Source organism: Phoenix dactylifera, chromosome 7 (assembly GCF_051530095.1).
Source record: "Phoenix dactylifera cultivar Ajwa chromosome 7, Ajwa_hap1_PhDact_Kaust_v1.1, whole genome shotgun sequence".
In the NCBI taxonomy this organism is placed as follows: Eukaryota; Viridiplantae; Streptophyta; class Magnoliopsida; order Arecales; family Arecaceae; genus Phoenix; species Phoenix dactylifera.
The window spans coordinates 2,957,417-2,974,436 of NC_143196.1; the positions used below are offsets into that span (position 1 = coordinate 2,957,417).

Genomic DNA, 17,020 nt, shown 5'->3' on the forward strand with positions numbered 1-17,020 from the left:
AGCATCCAAAACTTATCCACCAGAAATATTCTCTCCAGATAATTTATTTTACTGCAATAAGTTTCTGATATGACTGCTAAATCTTGAAAAAGACTGTAACATCTTGAATTTGCTTGCACCAAGTGATTGAGCAATCAGTTTATGGCACCTGAACCACATATCCGATAATACTTCCATCTTGTGGACTGAGGATCACCCCAGCAATTGCATCATTCAGCTTAGCAGTCAAAAGTTTTGAATTTAAATTTTGCATGTTCATCCCTAGGTTTTTGGACCCGAGCAATTATGATAGTGATGATTTTCCCTCCCTTTTATGAAAAAATCGAATACTTAATAATAACACTTCGATATCTTTGCCTTCAAGGCTTTTTTTTCCTGTGGACCCTGCTAATGGCACATCATGGAATGTTTGATCCATTTTGGTGTTCACTATAATGAGAGAGTAGCCTGCCACATAAAATCAGAAGTTGGTTAAAGCATATGAGCTGACTGCTTATCTCTGAAGTCTAACAGTCAAAAAATTTGGCCATTCATATGACATGATTCAGCGAACCAAATTTCAACAGCCAAATGGGAGGATGAAGACTGAATAATAGGGAAATTTGGGGGCAAACTCCATCACACAACTCTCCCACAGAGTGAACAAAAGAAAAACAAAAAAAGAGCAGTCTTGCATAACCTACTTATGACTAAAAACATTCTTAAGAAGCAGAAACCCTGGCATTTGTCTAGTAGTGAGCAATAGCTCCAAGCTAAGAAAATTATACAGAGCTTTCTGAAAGGCCTCCTGGACATCAATTTCCTTGCTTCAGAAGATCCTCATGTTTATTTCCATCCAAAAAGTCCAAGTCATAGCTAGGAAAAAAATGAGTCCGGTGCCACACCATGAACTGTTATCTTTCTTCCTTTCCTCCATTCTATCCATAGGGATTTAAGGGATATTCCTCTTGCCCATCTAAATCCCAGGGTAGCTTCAGTGGCTCCCAGTGACAAGAAGGAAAAATATGTTCTATATACTCTTGGAATGCTTTGCATGGAGGACAGTGTAGTAGTGCACTCCATCCTTTTCTGTTTAAGACTACACCAGCATTCAATTCGTTTTTGATAGCAACCACATAAAAATTTTCATATTCTCCAAAGCTTTGGCCTTCTGCAATATCTGAGCCACAGGGCAGATTACACCTCCTTGATTCAAGAATCTGTAGAACAATCTGAGTATACTCTCCTATCCAACCACCTCCACATCAGTATGTCTTTATGGTCAGAGGGGATGATATTATTTAGAATGTCAGCCATGTTCGTTAGTTCCTCTAGTGCAATATTCGACAGGGGAGGTTGCAGGTTGATAGCCCAGCTGCAGGATGAAGTACTCTGGCAGTCCAAATTATTTAGCTCCTTATGTTCAGCAGGAGCAAAAAGATTGAGGAACAATATGGGCAAGGGGTGCTCTCCAACCCATATGTCATGCCAAAAATGGTGTCAGCCCCTCTACCTAGAAAGATTTGCTTTATCAGGTATCAAACGGGAACTGCGAGCAAATAGAACACCCTTAGAAAGGATCAAGATTTTTACAGACGGGTCTCTGTAATACTGAGGCTGTTGTCGTCCTTTTCCTTCTGCTCAAACTAATTTTTTTCTGTTATAATTAGTTGACTTGATCTGCCTTATCCAGGGTTCTACTCCACCATTCAGCAACCTCCCAGCTGATTTAAAGAGTAAGGCTCAGTTAAGGTCTGCCCAATTTAATATTCCTAATCCTCTTCCTTTCTTAGTTTTGCATCCTCGTTTCCAATTTACCAAATCAGAGAAGGGGCAAGAAGTAGGGTTGCCACTCCAAAAAAAGCTTCTATAAAGTTTGTCAACCCATACCAGAAATCAGGATGTTAAAAGGAACAAGGACATGTACTATATTAGCAAGGAAGAAAACATCCAGTTGCGAAGGGTTAATCTGCCTCCCATCAATAGCAGCTGACTTTCCAGTCAAATAATTGTTGCTGAAATCTCTCTTGTAGATGCAGCAAATCATTCTTTGTCAGTGCATAAGGGGTCAAAGGAAGTCTGATGTAAGTGATGGGGAATGTAGTAATGCTGCAACCCATTGTAGAAGCAAGGTGTCTACCTTTTTCTGAATCTTGCACAAGTAAACCAAATAACTCTTGGTGAAGTTGACTTTTAGACCCAAAGATAAATGAAACCCCAGCATGAGCTTGAGATGAGCTTGAAATGAGTGATCCGTGCCTGCTCAGCTTCACAGAAGATTGGTGTCGTCTGTATATTATCTGAGGCTAGCATCGAACTTTGTTTGCAGAGATCTTCTATGCTCCATCTGGTACAAGCTCCGAATGAGAGTGAGATAAGTCTCCGCATTCGGGGAGCGGCCCCAGTTGCCCATTTTTCGGAAGAGCTTCATGGCGTCCTCGGTCTTTCGGATCTTGCAGAGGTTGGAGATGAGGACACCGAACGTCTCGGCATCCCGGGGAATCCCGGCCGCGCGCATTTCGACGAGCACTTTGTCGGCCTTCGACTGGAGCCGGAGGGAATCCTTTTTCCGGCAGAACCCACGGACGCAGTCCAAGATCGAATTGTAAGCCGGCGTGCAGAGCTCAAACCCGCCGCGAAGCATCTCGCCCATGAGGCGGCGGGCCTCGTCAAGCTTCCCGGCGGCGGACCAGCCCCGGATGAGGGCGGTGCAGATCTCCTCGTCGGGGAAAATCTCGTCGGCGTAGCGCTTGATGGTGTGCTCGGCGTGGCCGGAGAAGCGGTGTTCGGTAAGGGCGGCAAAGGCGCGGCGGTCGTGGGGAGGGAATCGAAGAGGCGGAGGGCCTGGGCTGGTCAGTCGGCGCAGGCGAGGCGGTCGAGAGCCGCGGAGGGCGGTGGAATTCGGTGAGGAGGTCGATGATGACCTTGAAGTCGCGGCGGCGGCCGAAGAAGTGGACGAGGAGGGAGAGGGACTCGTCGGCAGGGATGAAGGAGCGAAGATCCAGCAGTAGAGATCGACGGCGGCGCGGCCGGCGGCGGGAGAGAGGTCGAGGACGCGGTGGAGGAGCGAGGTGTTGAAGCGGACGTCGGAGAAGTGGAGGGAAAGGTGGCGGGGGAGATCGAGGTGGGCGGGCGGCGGAGGACGAGAGAAGGCCGCGGCGGAGGTGGAGGCGGCGGCGGCGGAGAGCTTGTGATGAGGAAGTAAATTAATATTCTTAGTAACTGTGGAAGAATCGGATGTTTGTGATGAGGAAGAAAAATAATTCGATACGAAAAGCTTATATTATTTTGTAACAAAAATTTGTGGTACATTATTTGCAAACATTATATAAAAATTAGAAATTACTTGAAAAGAGGTCGGACATCCTTTTATCGGGCCAACTGAGTCGCCTCCTATGCAATCTTCTGGAGGACTAGTCCTTTACAGTTATGCCATTTTGTATCTTTTGACTATGCCAGCTGCACGTACATTAGGGTAGGATGAGCAGCCGTTGTATCGAAAAAAAAATAAAGTAAAGAACGGAAGAGGGAGAGCGGCAATCCAAAAGTTTGTTAAATAATAATATATAAACATGGAACCTTGTTATTTTTCTACCAATGCCAAAAAAGTTAAATCCAAATATCCAAAATCTGCCTTCTAAATATGGTATAGTTTAGACTAACAAGTATAGTACCATTGGTGTGCCAAAGGTTTTTCTTCTTTTCTCCATGACGGTGAATTAGCTTATGTCCATGGCCCATTTGGATTTCCAATATGTGCATATTGATACCAGGCTTATCTTATTGATCTTGTGAAGGAATTGATTTTTAATTCCTAGCTTTCATGAAACAAAATTTCCGTAGAAGAGCACAAGCAGCCGTTGGCCATTTTGATCAATTGTTAGCAAACAGAATGGTTTAATCTTTATCGATCAATTATTTCTCTCCGTTCATATTTTTTCGTCCAATTTCTGTATCTGCAAGAGTCATCTCGAAGAATTCCAACACATCGATATCCAATCAATTTTTAACCTAACCTATGCGAAAAATCTAGCACAAAATTTTGTCCAGATTAGATTCAAGTTGGACTAGACTTGGTTTGGACTCAAACTATGAAAAATCTGGATCATCATATCAATCAAAACAGAAAATCTAGACTTTCCACACAGCTATATGGCATAGTTCATTTGTACTTAGACCAAGCTTGGGCTAAAGCCCAACTTGTGACAATTAAAGTGGGAAAAGCGCACTGGCTTGCTAGATTTGTGGAGAACTAAATTCTAAAGAACAAAAAATAGTTAAGGAAAATCTATAGAACAAATTACTGAATTAAAGGGGGGCCCCCAGGAGTGCAGTCATGACACTCAAATTCCAAACCACACTGATATGAAGCTTTTTTTTTTTTTTTGAACTACATTCTTTTTTGATATTTGGGCTCTGAACATGAACGCTTAAATTATTAATGGTGAATCCTGCTCTATACAAGAGTACGGTAAAACCATATAATAACTAAAACTTAGGATGAATCAGAAATATTTTTGCAAAAAAAATCTTTTCTTTATTAGTAACATATTATTGGGACAGAATACTGCTGTTAAATACCAACTTATCAAGTCTCTTTGCTTGATATATACACAAGCTTACCAAACATTCTATATAAATTTTAATAAATGATTTTCCATACTAAACCCAAGAGAAATCAAAATCTTTAAAGTTTGAATTTTTCTTTGCTGATGGAAAACAGAGTTAACAATGGAGATTCCTCATACAACAGAGGTTTAACTAGAAGGTGATTCCCCTAGTGTGATAAATTGAGAGATACCCATCTAGTGACCAACTGACACCTACTATCCATGTTAGTAATATCATGACTGTCCTTAGTGCTTGTTAGTAATAATCCTATTAATTGAGAAAACTATGCATTCTAGGGAATTTCAAGGTCATGATCCTGTAAACTTGGAGTGTTAAGGCCATAGAATAAATAGTCCTTTAGCATGATCACTTTTTAGCTCTCTCTCTCTCTTTTTTTTTTTTTTTAGGGGGTGGTGGTGGGGTGGGAGGGGGGCAGCCATGCTAGTTAAGCCATCAAAAGGTTTCATAATTGATTGAGCAAGATAAGTAAATAATCATGCAAAAGGATGTTTTATGGCATACATAATGTACTTGGTCACCACATTGTCACAGAAAAAATATTCTTGGATCTGCTGCCAAGGTACTCTATCATCAGCAAATCAAATTGATATGAATTTCCTACAGCCTGGATGCATGGCACTTGCAAGTGGTTGAAATCCAAACTTATAAAGACTTTTCCCTTCACCAACTATACCAGATTGTGGTTGCATTGAGAGACTTCAGAGCAGGCCAACAATGATGGCTAGGTGGAGGGTCCAAACTCCAATGCTAAGATGCAATACCTTCAGCTTTATAATCTAACCTGTGGTTTGGTAGTAATCTGCCTAAATCTAAGGAGTAGCTTGAGTATCAGTGGATTGAAAGATAGTGGGTACAACTGTTGAGGAGTTGGTGAGGGTATTAAGTGTTTCACTGTCCTGGCCTTCTAGGTCACACCTTGAGCCTTAAGTGGCCCAGTGGCCCTTCTACAAAACCTGTAAATGTTTGCTTTAACTTTACTTTGCATGTGTAGTATTAGTTAAACTGCTTTCGCAGAGGATGACTCCCTTCATATATACATCCCCCTTCTTCCCTCATGCATGTTCCCATGTACATTCTTCTTGGTAAAGCCCCTGCTCATTGTTTGCTTTCAGAAGAGAGACAGAAGAAGTGCATCACAAAGTGGGAATGCATGTATCTAGTTTCAAAATGATAGAATAAAGTCTCTACTCAACTACGGGCACATGGTCATTCTTGGTAAAGCCCCTGCTCATTGTGTGCAAGAGTATGACAACTCTCCAAATGCAAATAGAAAAAGCCTCTTACAGAATTGCAACCAAAAAGAGGTCTTGTGTACAATTTGAAGGGTCCAAGGGAGGATGGATATCTGAAAAGGACTTGAAAGTTGCGCAAAGCGATATGTAATTTCCTTACCATTTGGGAGAAAAAGGCCATGTATGAAAGCAGAATAGAAGTAGATATCACAGGATCAATCCAAAAGAATGGGTTAAGAAAGGTTTGTCTATTGCTTATTATGCTCTACCAGGTAAATTCTAATGACAACAAAGAGCAAGGACAAGCGCATAACGACATGATCCATCTCACATTCTCCATATAATAAGCATGTTTTGTTTGGTAATACAAAATCCAATCTGCAGGGTTCCAATCCAGCCATGTCAGACGAAAGGAAGCACATAAGCCACTGATTAAAAAGAATTGCATGCCCTTGTCTTCCTATATTCTCTCTGTCTGCTGTAGGTTGGGGCACTACAGTTGTTTCTACTAAAAACAAAGAACGAAGCCAAAGGACAGCTTCTCCACTGTCTTATTGACCAACATGGATTAGTTCCTAACAAACTTCTTTGTCAATTTCCAAATGGACTGCAAAATTATGGAGAACCTCTCAAAGAGGCAAAAGCTTTCTTTCAAGTGCCTAGATAACTACATACCTTGGATTGCTCTAATTGAAAACACTTGAGTTGCTTTCCTAAGCAAGTTTCGCACCTTCTGGGAAATCTATTAGATCACCAAAATTGAATCTTCTGAAGACCCAAGATTTCAGAAAATGCAACTCACAAACCAACATAACCTCTTGCTTGGTTGACAAAGAATCTAAATATTTGTTCTTTGTAGGACATCCTGGTGGTATAACAATGCCAATATAAAGCCAATATTGAACCAATACTCTTCAGATCCACACGCTTTGTGAATTGACTATCCCAAAATCATGTTGGATGGATGTAACTAATAGTAAAAATTTATTATATCCTCTAGTTCCTTCATTCTTTGGGAAAATCTATAAGAAAGACCAAGGTCAGAAACAATATATATAATATTACTTTATTTTTTGATGTGATATTTATTTTATAGTATTATTATCATCACTTTAGTAGTAATAGTCCTCAACTTTGGTGCAAGTGCTTGATGCTTGATTGCGTGGACAGAGTGTAAAGATAAGGAAATGTTAAGGAAAGGCAATAGAATGAAGCATTTGGAATCACTTGAGATTGCTGAGGTGGTTTTGTTTAAAATATTTCACACTTTGGCAGCATCAGACCTAAGTAATTCAGTCATCTCTTGCAAACATCAACCTAACGAGTTACCATGCATACTGCATGCTGAGAATCAGTATATTTTTATGTGCACAGATTGCACATTCCACAGTATCGAAAAATCTATTAAGTACAGGATGCCGATGACAACGCAGCACAGTTCTCTTTGGGATCTTGGCCTTTGGAATATGTTATAATCAAGCATCTATTTCAATCTACTTGACACCAAAAAATATTATAGCTTATAATGGATAATAACAGAGAATTATCTGTTGTGAGTAGTATCCCTAGGAACCACATTAGAATATATGACAGATGATTAGATCTCCAGCAGTCCTCTTCCTTAAATCATAAACTAATTGAACCTATGTTAAATTATTGAGACGAAACTATTACATGCCATGGAATCCAATCAACAAAATAAGTACATCGGTGTGAAGAAGAATCGGTTAGGCAAATGTTATGATCACATATGATTAGTATAATAGATCGATCAAGCTAAACTTTCATGCTAAGTTTGCTAAAAGGACTCAAAGAGTTGGCCGTAAGGTGCTTGTGATGATTTGCTCATATGCCTTAAGGTTTTCATTTCCATATACTGTTGCTAAAAGGTGACCACATCTGTTCACATCTCAAGCTTTAAGAGAAAAGAGAACTGGATTAGTATGACCGCAGTATGCTCCATAAAGGCGAAACTATGTTTTTGTGCTACATCCTCTCTCATTTAGGCCTATTATAAAACATACTAGTGGCAAAATATGGCATCCTATAAGCACATGCCATGTTTCACTTTCAAAGTTAGGGATTGCATGCTCAATGATAGCTTGATAGGATCAGTTTTACTGCAGTGAAGTGCATCATGATCTAATCATGTTGGTTAATAGGAACCTTCCATCACCATGAGTTATAAAATATCAGTTACTAATGTTCTCATCGCTAAAATGTCGCTAAAGCTGCAACTCCATACAAACTAGAGATCTGTAAGCAGAATGGTAGCTTGGTTCCACCAAACTGTAAAATTATTAAGGGTTCACTGACACTGAGAAAACTGCATCAATTCTATGACAATCTTTTGTGAGATTTTGATTATTAATTACTGCAAGAGGGGTTACTGACTCAAAAGGCTCAAAGCACACCAAGGAGCATCATGCCAGCATGATGTAGGTCCCTCACCATGGCAAATGAAGCATTATTGGCTGACCCCTGATAACCTCCACCATTGCTGACCCCTTAAAGAAGCTTAGAATAGAAATGGTTCCCAAGATCTTTCTGTTCTTTTATGTCTAGCCGCATAACAAGATCTATCTAATGGTGATGCAGGAGCCTAGGAATAATCAGGGATTAAGTGTGGGAGCACATGAAAAGAGAAGGGGGGGCCAAGTTGCATCGATATTCTTTTTCCTGGGAAGAAAAGGAAGCAAGCTTTCTATAGTTAAAAATATTCCGTGGGATTTGGATCTCACAAAAGAGCAGGCCCCTGGAATCATATCATTAGATTTGTGTTCTTATTCCTCAATCATTTGTAGGAACTGTACTCTAAAGTGCGGATCAAAGAAAACCTACTGAACTGTTGGACTGGAGACTTTAATAGAAAGCATTCCATCTATCTAATAGATACTGACCCACAAAACATCCCATAGAATCTTACTTTAGTTAGTATGAAAGAGCTGAGCTTCTCAAAAGCATGAATAGGATTAAAAAGGAGGCATGTGAGAACAAAGATGGACATATCATGATAAGAAATGGATCGGAATTGCAGATATGCATCATAAAAGAAAGAAAACTTTAAGGCCATCTCTCTCCATGGCTTGGCAAGTCTAAAAACAAATCACATTGATGCAAATCCATTGCTTACATAGAAAGCATTCCATCTATTTGAGCTTGCAACAAAAGTGAGCGAACAAGTATTTCTACAGAAGGCCAACAATACTGATCTCATGTTATTGCGAAGACACATACATCAATTCTTTTTATCAACATATGACTGTTAAGATCTGTGTAAGTTGCTACAGGGTATACACATACAGGATACAAGTAGTCCATTCTAATGGAAGGCATATATTCCACATACAGAATTCTAACATATACAAGCATAAAATGTAACAGGAAATATTACCTTATCATCATGGGCATATACTAAGACAACCTTGTGCAGAAATCCTCAGAAGCTGAAGGACTTTAGCTTGTGAAATGATCCCCGGATGTATGGTACAACTAATGTTACAGGCAAAATAATATCAGTGGCTAATGTGGCTTCTAGTTATGAGGTAAAATATATGTTATTCCCATGAGAAAAGCAAATTTGAATTATACATGGAAAAGTTGGCCCAATCATATATGTTAAAGCACCTTTCTCTTAGCTTTCTCAAAAAACGTAGGAATTGACTACTGGAAGCAAGTTGAAGGAATAACCAGATCCATGCATTTGCCAAAAGCCCCACAAATATCTTGGACACCTGTACACATGACCTTTGGACTATCTTGGAACAAAAATGTGGAAACAAAGTATCTGAGCAAGTTGAGCATATAAAGTCTTTGTCAATCCACGCATTTGACAAACGCTGTATACATTGCACGGGACAACCTGTATACATCAGTGACCATCCAACCACAAGATACATAGCCATATTCCAAGGAAATCTAGACTAAAACTATGCGCTAGAAGTGAACAAAACACCAAGAACGAAAACTAGGAACTGGCTAACTAGGGCAAATCATGGAGATGTAAGTACAACATTATCTCCAAGTACCAAACACTGATATAAGAGTAACGGCCAATTTTGAAGAACAAAACACCACCTTCAAGGCAATTCAGCACCTTGGAAGAGGCTTACAAACCAGAGGGTTCTTCATCTCAAGGGACATCTTCAAGCACTCGGACAGATCCACACCACCCTCTGAGGGGACCCATTTGAAGCACTGAAGCAGCTGAGCCAGCCACAGATGAACGGTAGCCAGTGCCATGGCCTTTCCTGGGCACACCCTCCTCCCAGAACCGAACGGCGCCAACCTGAGATCAGAACCCAGAATGCTCACACCCTCCGCCATGAACCGCTTGGGATCGAACTCACCAGGCTCAGGCCAAATGGACTCGTCATGAGTGATCGCCCACATGTTCACCATCGCCGTGGTCCCGGCAGGGACGAGGTGATTCCCTACGTTGACATCATGGATAGCGAGGCGAGCCCATGAGAGGAGTGGGCCTGGTGGGTGCATTCTCAGAGATTCCTTCACGATGGATTGCAGATACGGAAGGTTTGGGATGTCAGAATCAGAGACAAGCCGGGAGTTCCCAACGACAGCATCGATCTCGGATTGAGCTTTTGATTGAATATCTGGGTGTAGAACCATTCTAGCCATGATCCATTCCAAGAGGATAGCTACGGTATCGGTGCCTCTAAAGATCATTTCCTGTTACATAGCCATGCAAAAGTTGGCTGTCAAATAAATAAATAAATAAATATATGTGTGTGTGCTTTGGTCGAAGGTTAAAACAAATGAAAGGAATATACACCAAGTTAAAGTGGAACAACTAAATTTTAACACAACAAGGATGAATGCTACGACACCAAAATTTCATAAGATAAAAGCAAAAAAATATCAAAAACTGGATCATTAATGTGTGTGTGTGTTAAACGAAAGAGTTAGACCATTAAACAAAAGCAATTTCCTAAACACTGTAAAACAAAAGACACAGAGGTTGACATGGAATACACCCTTGCAAAGGAAAGAGGAACGGATTGGATATTTTATATCAAGGAATCTTCATCTCTTCTCATTATACTAAAGAAGGAGGAAGAAAATCAGATAGGAAATTCGAAGTATATTCTGAATCATAAAATAATCATGATAATGCATGGAAAGCCCACGACATAACAAAGAAGGTAACCAATACTAGAAGCAAACAGAAGAAAGAGGCATCCAGAAGCAGCATGCAGACAAGAACACCAAGGCAACGACAAGAACAACAAATAAACAAACAAAGAAGAGATTAATATCATCCTGCTTTTTGGATGGTTAAAGTTTGGATCTTTAGGAAATCTTACCCAAAGAACAGCAACCATGTCAGCATCAGAGAGCTTCTCCTCCTCCTCCAAATCAAGCAACACATCCACAAAGTCCCCCACTCCATCCTCCAAAGTCCCACCAAACTTCCTCCTGTTTTGCCTGTGCTCCTCTATGATCTTGCCCACAAACACATTGACTCTTCTAACCAATCTCCTGCACCTCTTCCTCACCCCTTGCAAGTCCAGCCAACCCAGCACAGGGAAGTGGTCGCTCCAGTTGAAGACCCCCAACAGCTCATACCCCTCCCTCACCAGCCCTTCCAATTCCATCCCCTCCCCCTTCCCAAAATCGAATCTTTTCCCAAAAACACTCATCATAACGTTGTTCAACGACCCGAAATGCAGCAATCTTTTCACCTCCACTTCCCCATACGTTCCCATTAGCTCCTTGACCTCATTAACCATCTGCTCCCCGATCTCCCTCCGGTGCTGCCCGAAGGCCGAAATCCTCCTGGGACTGAACAGGTAAGTGGCGGAGATCCTCCTAAGATTCCTCCAGTACTCCCCGAAGGGGGCGAACCCCATGGCCCGGTGGAAGAGGAGCTCGTAGGCGGACTCCTTGATAGGCCGGTCGGCGAAGGCCGAGCTGTTGAGGATCTCCTTCGCCGTGTCGGGATGGCTCGACACGACGAACCGGGTAAACCCCACCGAGAAGGCCATCAAGGGGACAGCTTGGAGCGATCGGGCGAGCCCAGCGAGCGCACGGTGGGCAGCGGTGCCGGAGAGGGCAAGGATGATCCCCGGCGGACCGGGGATCGAGCGCCCGACCCTGGAGATCGACCACGCGAGGCCCCCCGGGTAGAACCAGAAGACGGAGAAGACGACGAGGAACAGTGCAAGGATGGGAGAAAGTACAGGGTTCGACGGGAAGAGAGAGAACAAGGCGGAGTCCAACTCTGGGGACGACGACATTGGCGGTTTAGGGAACAGGAGAAAAGCGGTTTTGAGGTGTTAGGAGAGGTAGGTGATGGAGAAGAAGTGGTTTTCCGGCGGAAAGGTGTGATCTTCGTAGGAGATGAAGAGGTTTCCGGCGGGAGAGAAAGAGAGAGAGAGAGAGGATGAGGAGGGGTGGGAACAAGAGCGTGAGAGGGCCATTAAATAGTCGTTGGGGGGGGGGGGAATCGGGAGGGGGGTTTGAAAAATTAACCCAGGGGTTAATTTCAGGTTAAATTTTAACCGCGATCCGAACCGACTCAAAGTTTTACAATATGAAAACGACCTCCCGTTTGCTCTTAATCGACCGTTTGGTCCTTCTAAATAGGCCGAAACTCCAAGTTACGTAAATAACTTCGGTGCGAACAGGACCAGCAACCAGAACCGCAAATAAGTCCGCGTAAAAGTTTCTACGCGGCAAATATCGATCTTTTTCGGTGGAACGTGGACGGTGGAGGAAGAAGTAACTGATAGAGAAATATGCGGGGCGCTCGCATACGAGAATGGCTATATCAACCACACTTAAGAGGGGGCTAGAAAGTAATAGGGATACCAGGGGCCAGCTCGCGCGCGGCGCTAATCATTCCAATAGGCGTGCGGAGTATACACGTGGCGCCATAGGGAGGCCGCCGCTGATACGGCACGTGCGACGCTGCAAGGGGAACGATCCTCGAGGCTGCCCGTTGACGGACGTCAGCCGCCTCCGTGCAGCCCGTCGCTCCCCTCCCTGACGGCGACGTTACCGTTTGAAATGGGGCACAGAATCCTGTGTCCGCGCCCACGCGGCCTGGTCCGGCTCCGTTGCCTCCGCCGACGTACGTCACGCGCGCCGCTCTCGCCGTCTGCGTCGGAGGGGCCGTTGTCAGGGCCTAGGCTGGTCCATGGATTGGAGGGTGGCGATCTGTCGGTAATTAGGGGGGAGGGTCGATTTCATCCGTCGGATTGGAGCGGCGGTAGCGGCGGAGATGGCATGATCCCGGGCGTACGGCCATATGGACGGTCATGAATCCCCCGGGGACCATCACGTAATTAATGTGATCTTTTGTGGGAAAGCGAAAGGATTATGATGCGTTTGGAATGAAAAGAGTGATTAAATTAAGAGCGTAAGTATGTTAACAATGATGAAGATTATTAGAAAAGTAAAGACTTGGCGGTAGGATGCATGAACTCTTCCAACGAATGGGTTTTGGCTACTGATGTTTGAAAGCACGTGTTTCTTTCAAGAATTTTTTTTGTTTTAATATAATAATTAATTGGAGGTGTTTGCTGATGGTCTTATAAGTTGGACAACAATTTAGGAATAGTTTTTGGCATGAGATTTTATTTATGTGTGTGAGAGAAATCTCTGGAAATTTGAGATTTCTGCAATTATCCAACATAATGAACTTTTGATTAGCTAATGGTGACATGATTAGATATATTGTTACTCTGCTTTTATTCCTGCTGTTGTTTTCTTTGCTAAAAATGGCCATTGTGATATTAATATAATAATTCAAGGTTTACAATGTGACAATAATTTGTAGAGGTTTCGAGCAAAAGTTCGTATATTAGCTATAGCAGCATTATAAGGATCATGATATAATATTTTCAAAAAAGAGAAGAAAGAAGATAAAAAAAAGGTCTATCTAGTGAAGAGAAGAATGTATTCAAAGATGTAGAAATCTTGCTCTTGTTATCAATGATGCATCCCAATGACTTTGGTTGCTTAAAAACTAATGCTTCGTACCCAAGCAAATGATTTTTGAACTATACCAAGATTCATGGCTCAAATTTTGATGATAAGATTCATGCATCTTAAATTTCTTATTCCTACCACCCCATCAACTCTATTAAACATACGCAACTACCTTTTCATTCTAGAAAAACTTTTTTCCATGCAAAGGATAAATTCAACTCATCTACTCTTTTTAAATTTAGAGCTATTCATATCTTTTTCATGCATCAGAGGAGGTATTGACATTAAACGTTTTGCAAAAATTGTAGGTTGGTCACCGTCAATCCTCCTAACTTTCTCTCCATCTCCATCTCTTCCTTCATTCTTTGGGTTTATAACTAGAACAATATTCACAAAGGATACAAGATTATGATATTCCTTGAGAATATTAAATGACATTTCTTTATATAATATTAATTTATATAATACAAAATCTGGTCATTATTTGCCTTTCCTAGTATAAACAAGGATAGTGTTTCTCCATGCCATTTCATCTACCAAATCCACTTTATATTGTTGCAGGTGGGTGTAGGTTTAGCTATATCTTGGTACTTCTAGTTTAGTCGTAATTGGCTATTGTTCAACAATTTAAACTTATGCTTGATCCACATTAAAATCATGGCAAAGTTAGATTCTTTGAATTTTTAAATGTTTTTGTCAAGTCTAACCAAATCAGTTTAAACCTAATCATGTGAAATTCAATTCTAGCATATCCAAACACCTCCTAATTAATTGGATTTGGATATAAGCTTGGCATATCCAAATTAATTGTACAGTCTCTAGCCAACCTACTATGCCCCAATTCTTTAGTTTCTATTATTTCATTGTAGCTCGTTAAATTCTTTCATTGAGAGATAGGCAACATCAACTTGGATAACAACATCAAGGTGCAAGAAAGCACATGCTTCGTTTTTTTTTTTTCTCATCTACATATGTACATGCATTCTTCAAAGGCATGTTTGAGAATTTATGCTGTCATATGGTCCAATTGTGTTGGATTATGCACATTAGTTCCAGTGAGATCATATTTTTATACACCAAGATTGGTATTAGCATGCCCAAAACCTACTTTTATAGGGTAAATTTACGCATACTTATCTTCCTTAAATGCATCGATCATATATATATATATATATATAAACCGGATTTATACTATCAGAAGATAATGATTATCATAGCATGTATGATCCACATGAAACCCACTGATCATAGATCATGACTCTTTTATCATTGATCGATCACTGGTCCCCAAATATGATATTTGAAAATCACCCAATGTTTTGTTGACTAGATGTACGATCCAAATCTTCCTCTTGTTCTTGGAGGATCCATTATTTGATATCAGCTTTATGAATCTCCACAGAAAATAGAGGTCTAGAATATCATGTTTCAATTTTCAAGTCCTTATCACATGCCCATAATAAGGCTTCAACAAGAGACACATCAAATGGGTGACACTTGTGAAAAAATGCAAGTAAAACTGTGTGAGCCTGACATCCCATTTGCATCAGAAGCTGTGGCACCTACTGTATACCTATTTTGACACCTTCAGCATTGTCCAAGAGACCAGAAGTCTCTCCATGCCTCTTCCAAACCCCAACTCATGCATTGCCCAACTCCATCAGCACCCAAAAGCCATCTCCTCTTCCCCCCTAACCATCCTCTTCAATGCACAACCTTTTGCAATCTTTGGACTCATTTGGTGTTTGAGATCTGAACCTAAGCTCTGACCTCAACAGGCCTATTCTTGCTGCCAAGCTCATGACTAAAGGACCACCATCAGAAAGAGCAAACTAGCTCTGTGATTTATAAATAAGCTTTGAGACCTTTGCCATCATTTAAATAGTCCTTTCTGGTGCAATTCTAGCTGATGGTGTCACTTTTCAAATTGCAGAACTTTTAAGACTAATAAAAATGGTAAGCACAGCATGTCTCTAGTGCTTCATCTTTTTCAGTTGATATTGAGGAAGAATGATCTCTATGAAGCCATTAGTTGAGCAATTATTTACTGGACTCTTCTTTACACATCCGATAATAATGCTCTTGCGATAGCTAGTATGTTATTTATAAAAAAAAAATTGTATAAGTATTTGAATACATGGTAGATCACGACCGATTCTATCTTGATGCATGTATTATGCCCGGAGGCTATAGGTATTGGATGGCCCATTAATCTAGTCTCAAGCAACCTCTGCAACAAACAGGCTAATCGACAATGCATTGTTGATTAAGCCGATTGTTGATTTATTATCATGGCTAGTTGAGTATGGTACTTGTGTTCCATGGGCTTTTATGAGTTATAGTTTGATCACAGATTCATATCACTGCCCAAATATATGGAAGGTATATTTTGATTTATTTTTTGATGTGGTTGGTGCCTATGACATGTTATTAGCACTGGCTCATGCATTTCTATCCCTTCTCTATGTATAATGGTGGATAATTGGTTTCTTTGTATTGATGCATGTGCCCATTACTTGATTTGTTATCATTCCTAATTACTAGTGATACATGTGTTTAAATTAGCTATTATATGAGATGTGATATTTTTTTACAAGTTCCTATCACTACCCAATTGTGCAGTGGCTTGAATGTTAGCCTATTTTATAACTAATGTAGGTATCTATTACTTGTTATCAACACAATTTCCTTTATATTGAAGCCGTGCTTTGATCTTGTATTCCATAAGTTTATTAGCTACAACCTTGATTGCAAAATCTTTCATCCTATTGGACAACCATTATAGCCACAGAATAACCTTGATAATGATGGAAAACGAAGTTTACTGAGAAATCACCTAGTGGTTTTCTTTGCACTGCTACCTTGAATAAAACCTATATATTCCAAGCCAATAATATCTCCTGCCTCCATCAGCTCAGTCTCAGCCATCGCCCTCCTATCTTCATACTAATCGTTCCTTGGGTTTGGGTTATATTTTTCCTACGAAAGAATAATCGATCTGTTGATCACATCATGCACATATCTTAAAGCACACCAAACTCCTCTATTCATCTACTTGCATGGATCTTAAACTATCCATTGCACGATCTAATGGTGGATTCATGCGAAGGAAGGTGAATCCTTCTTGCACGAAAGATACAAGCAGTGTTCTTCCTTCTCTCCCTCTCTTGACACCCCCTCCTCTCTCCCTCCCTCTATCTCTCTTTAAAATCAGATTAGGCCCT

General features: G+C 41.0%; 1 protein-coding gene and 1 pseudogene across 1 annotated transcript; both read right to left on the reverse strand.

Moving 5' to 3' along the window:
* Nucleotides 1-500: 500 nt before the first annotated feature.
* LOC103722091 (small ribosomal subunit protein mL104 (rPPR9) pseudogene) lies at nucleotides 501-3,689 on the reverse strand (annotated as a pseudogene).
* Nucleotides 3,690-9,671: 5,982 nt separating this feature from the next.
* Nucleotides 9,672-12,280, reverse strand: LOC103722078 (cytochrome P450 78A5-like). The gene is made up of 2 exons (XM_088700956.2): nucleotides 11,168-12,280; nucleotides 9,672-10,532 (listed from the first exon to the last, which is right to left on the reverse strand). Exons 1-2 carry the CDS (start codon nucleotides 12,098-12,100, stop codon nucleotides 9,933-9,935), a joined length of 1,533 nt encoding a protein of 510 aa, XP_088557082.1. The 5' UTR covers nucleotides 12,101-12,280; the 3' UTR covers nucleotides 9,672-9,932.
* Nucleotides 12,281-17,020: the final 4,740 nt, after the last annotated feature.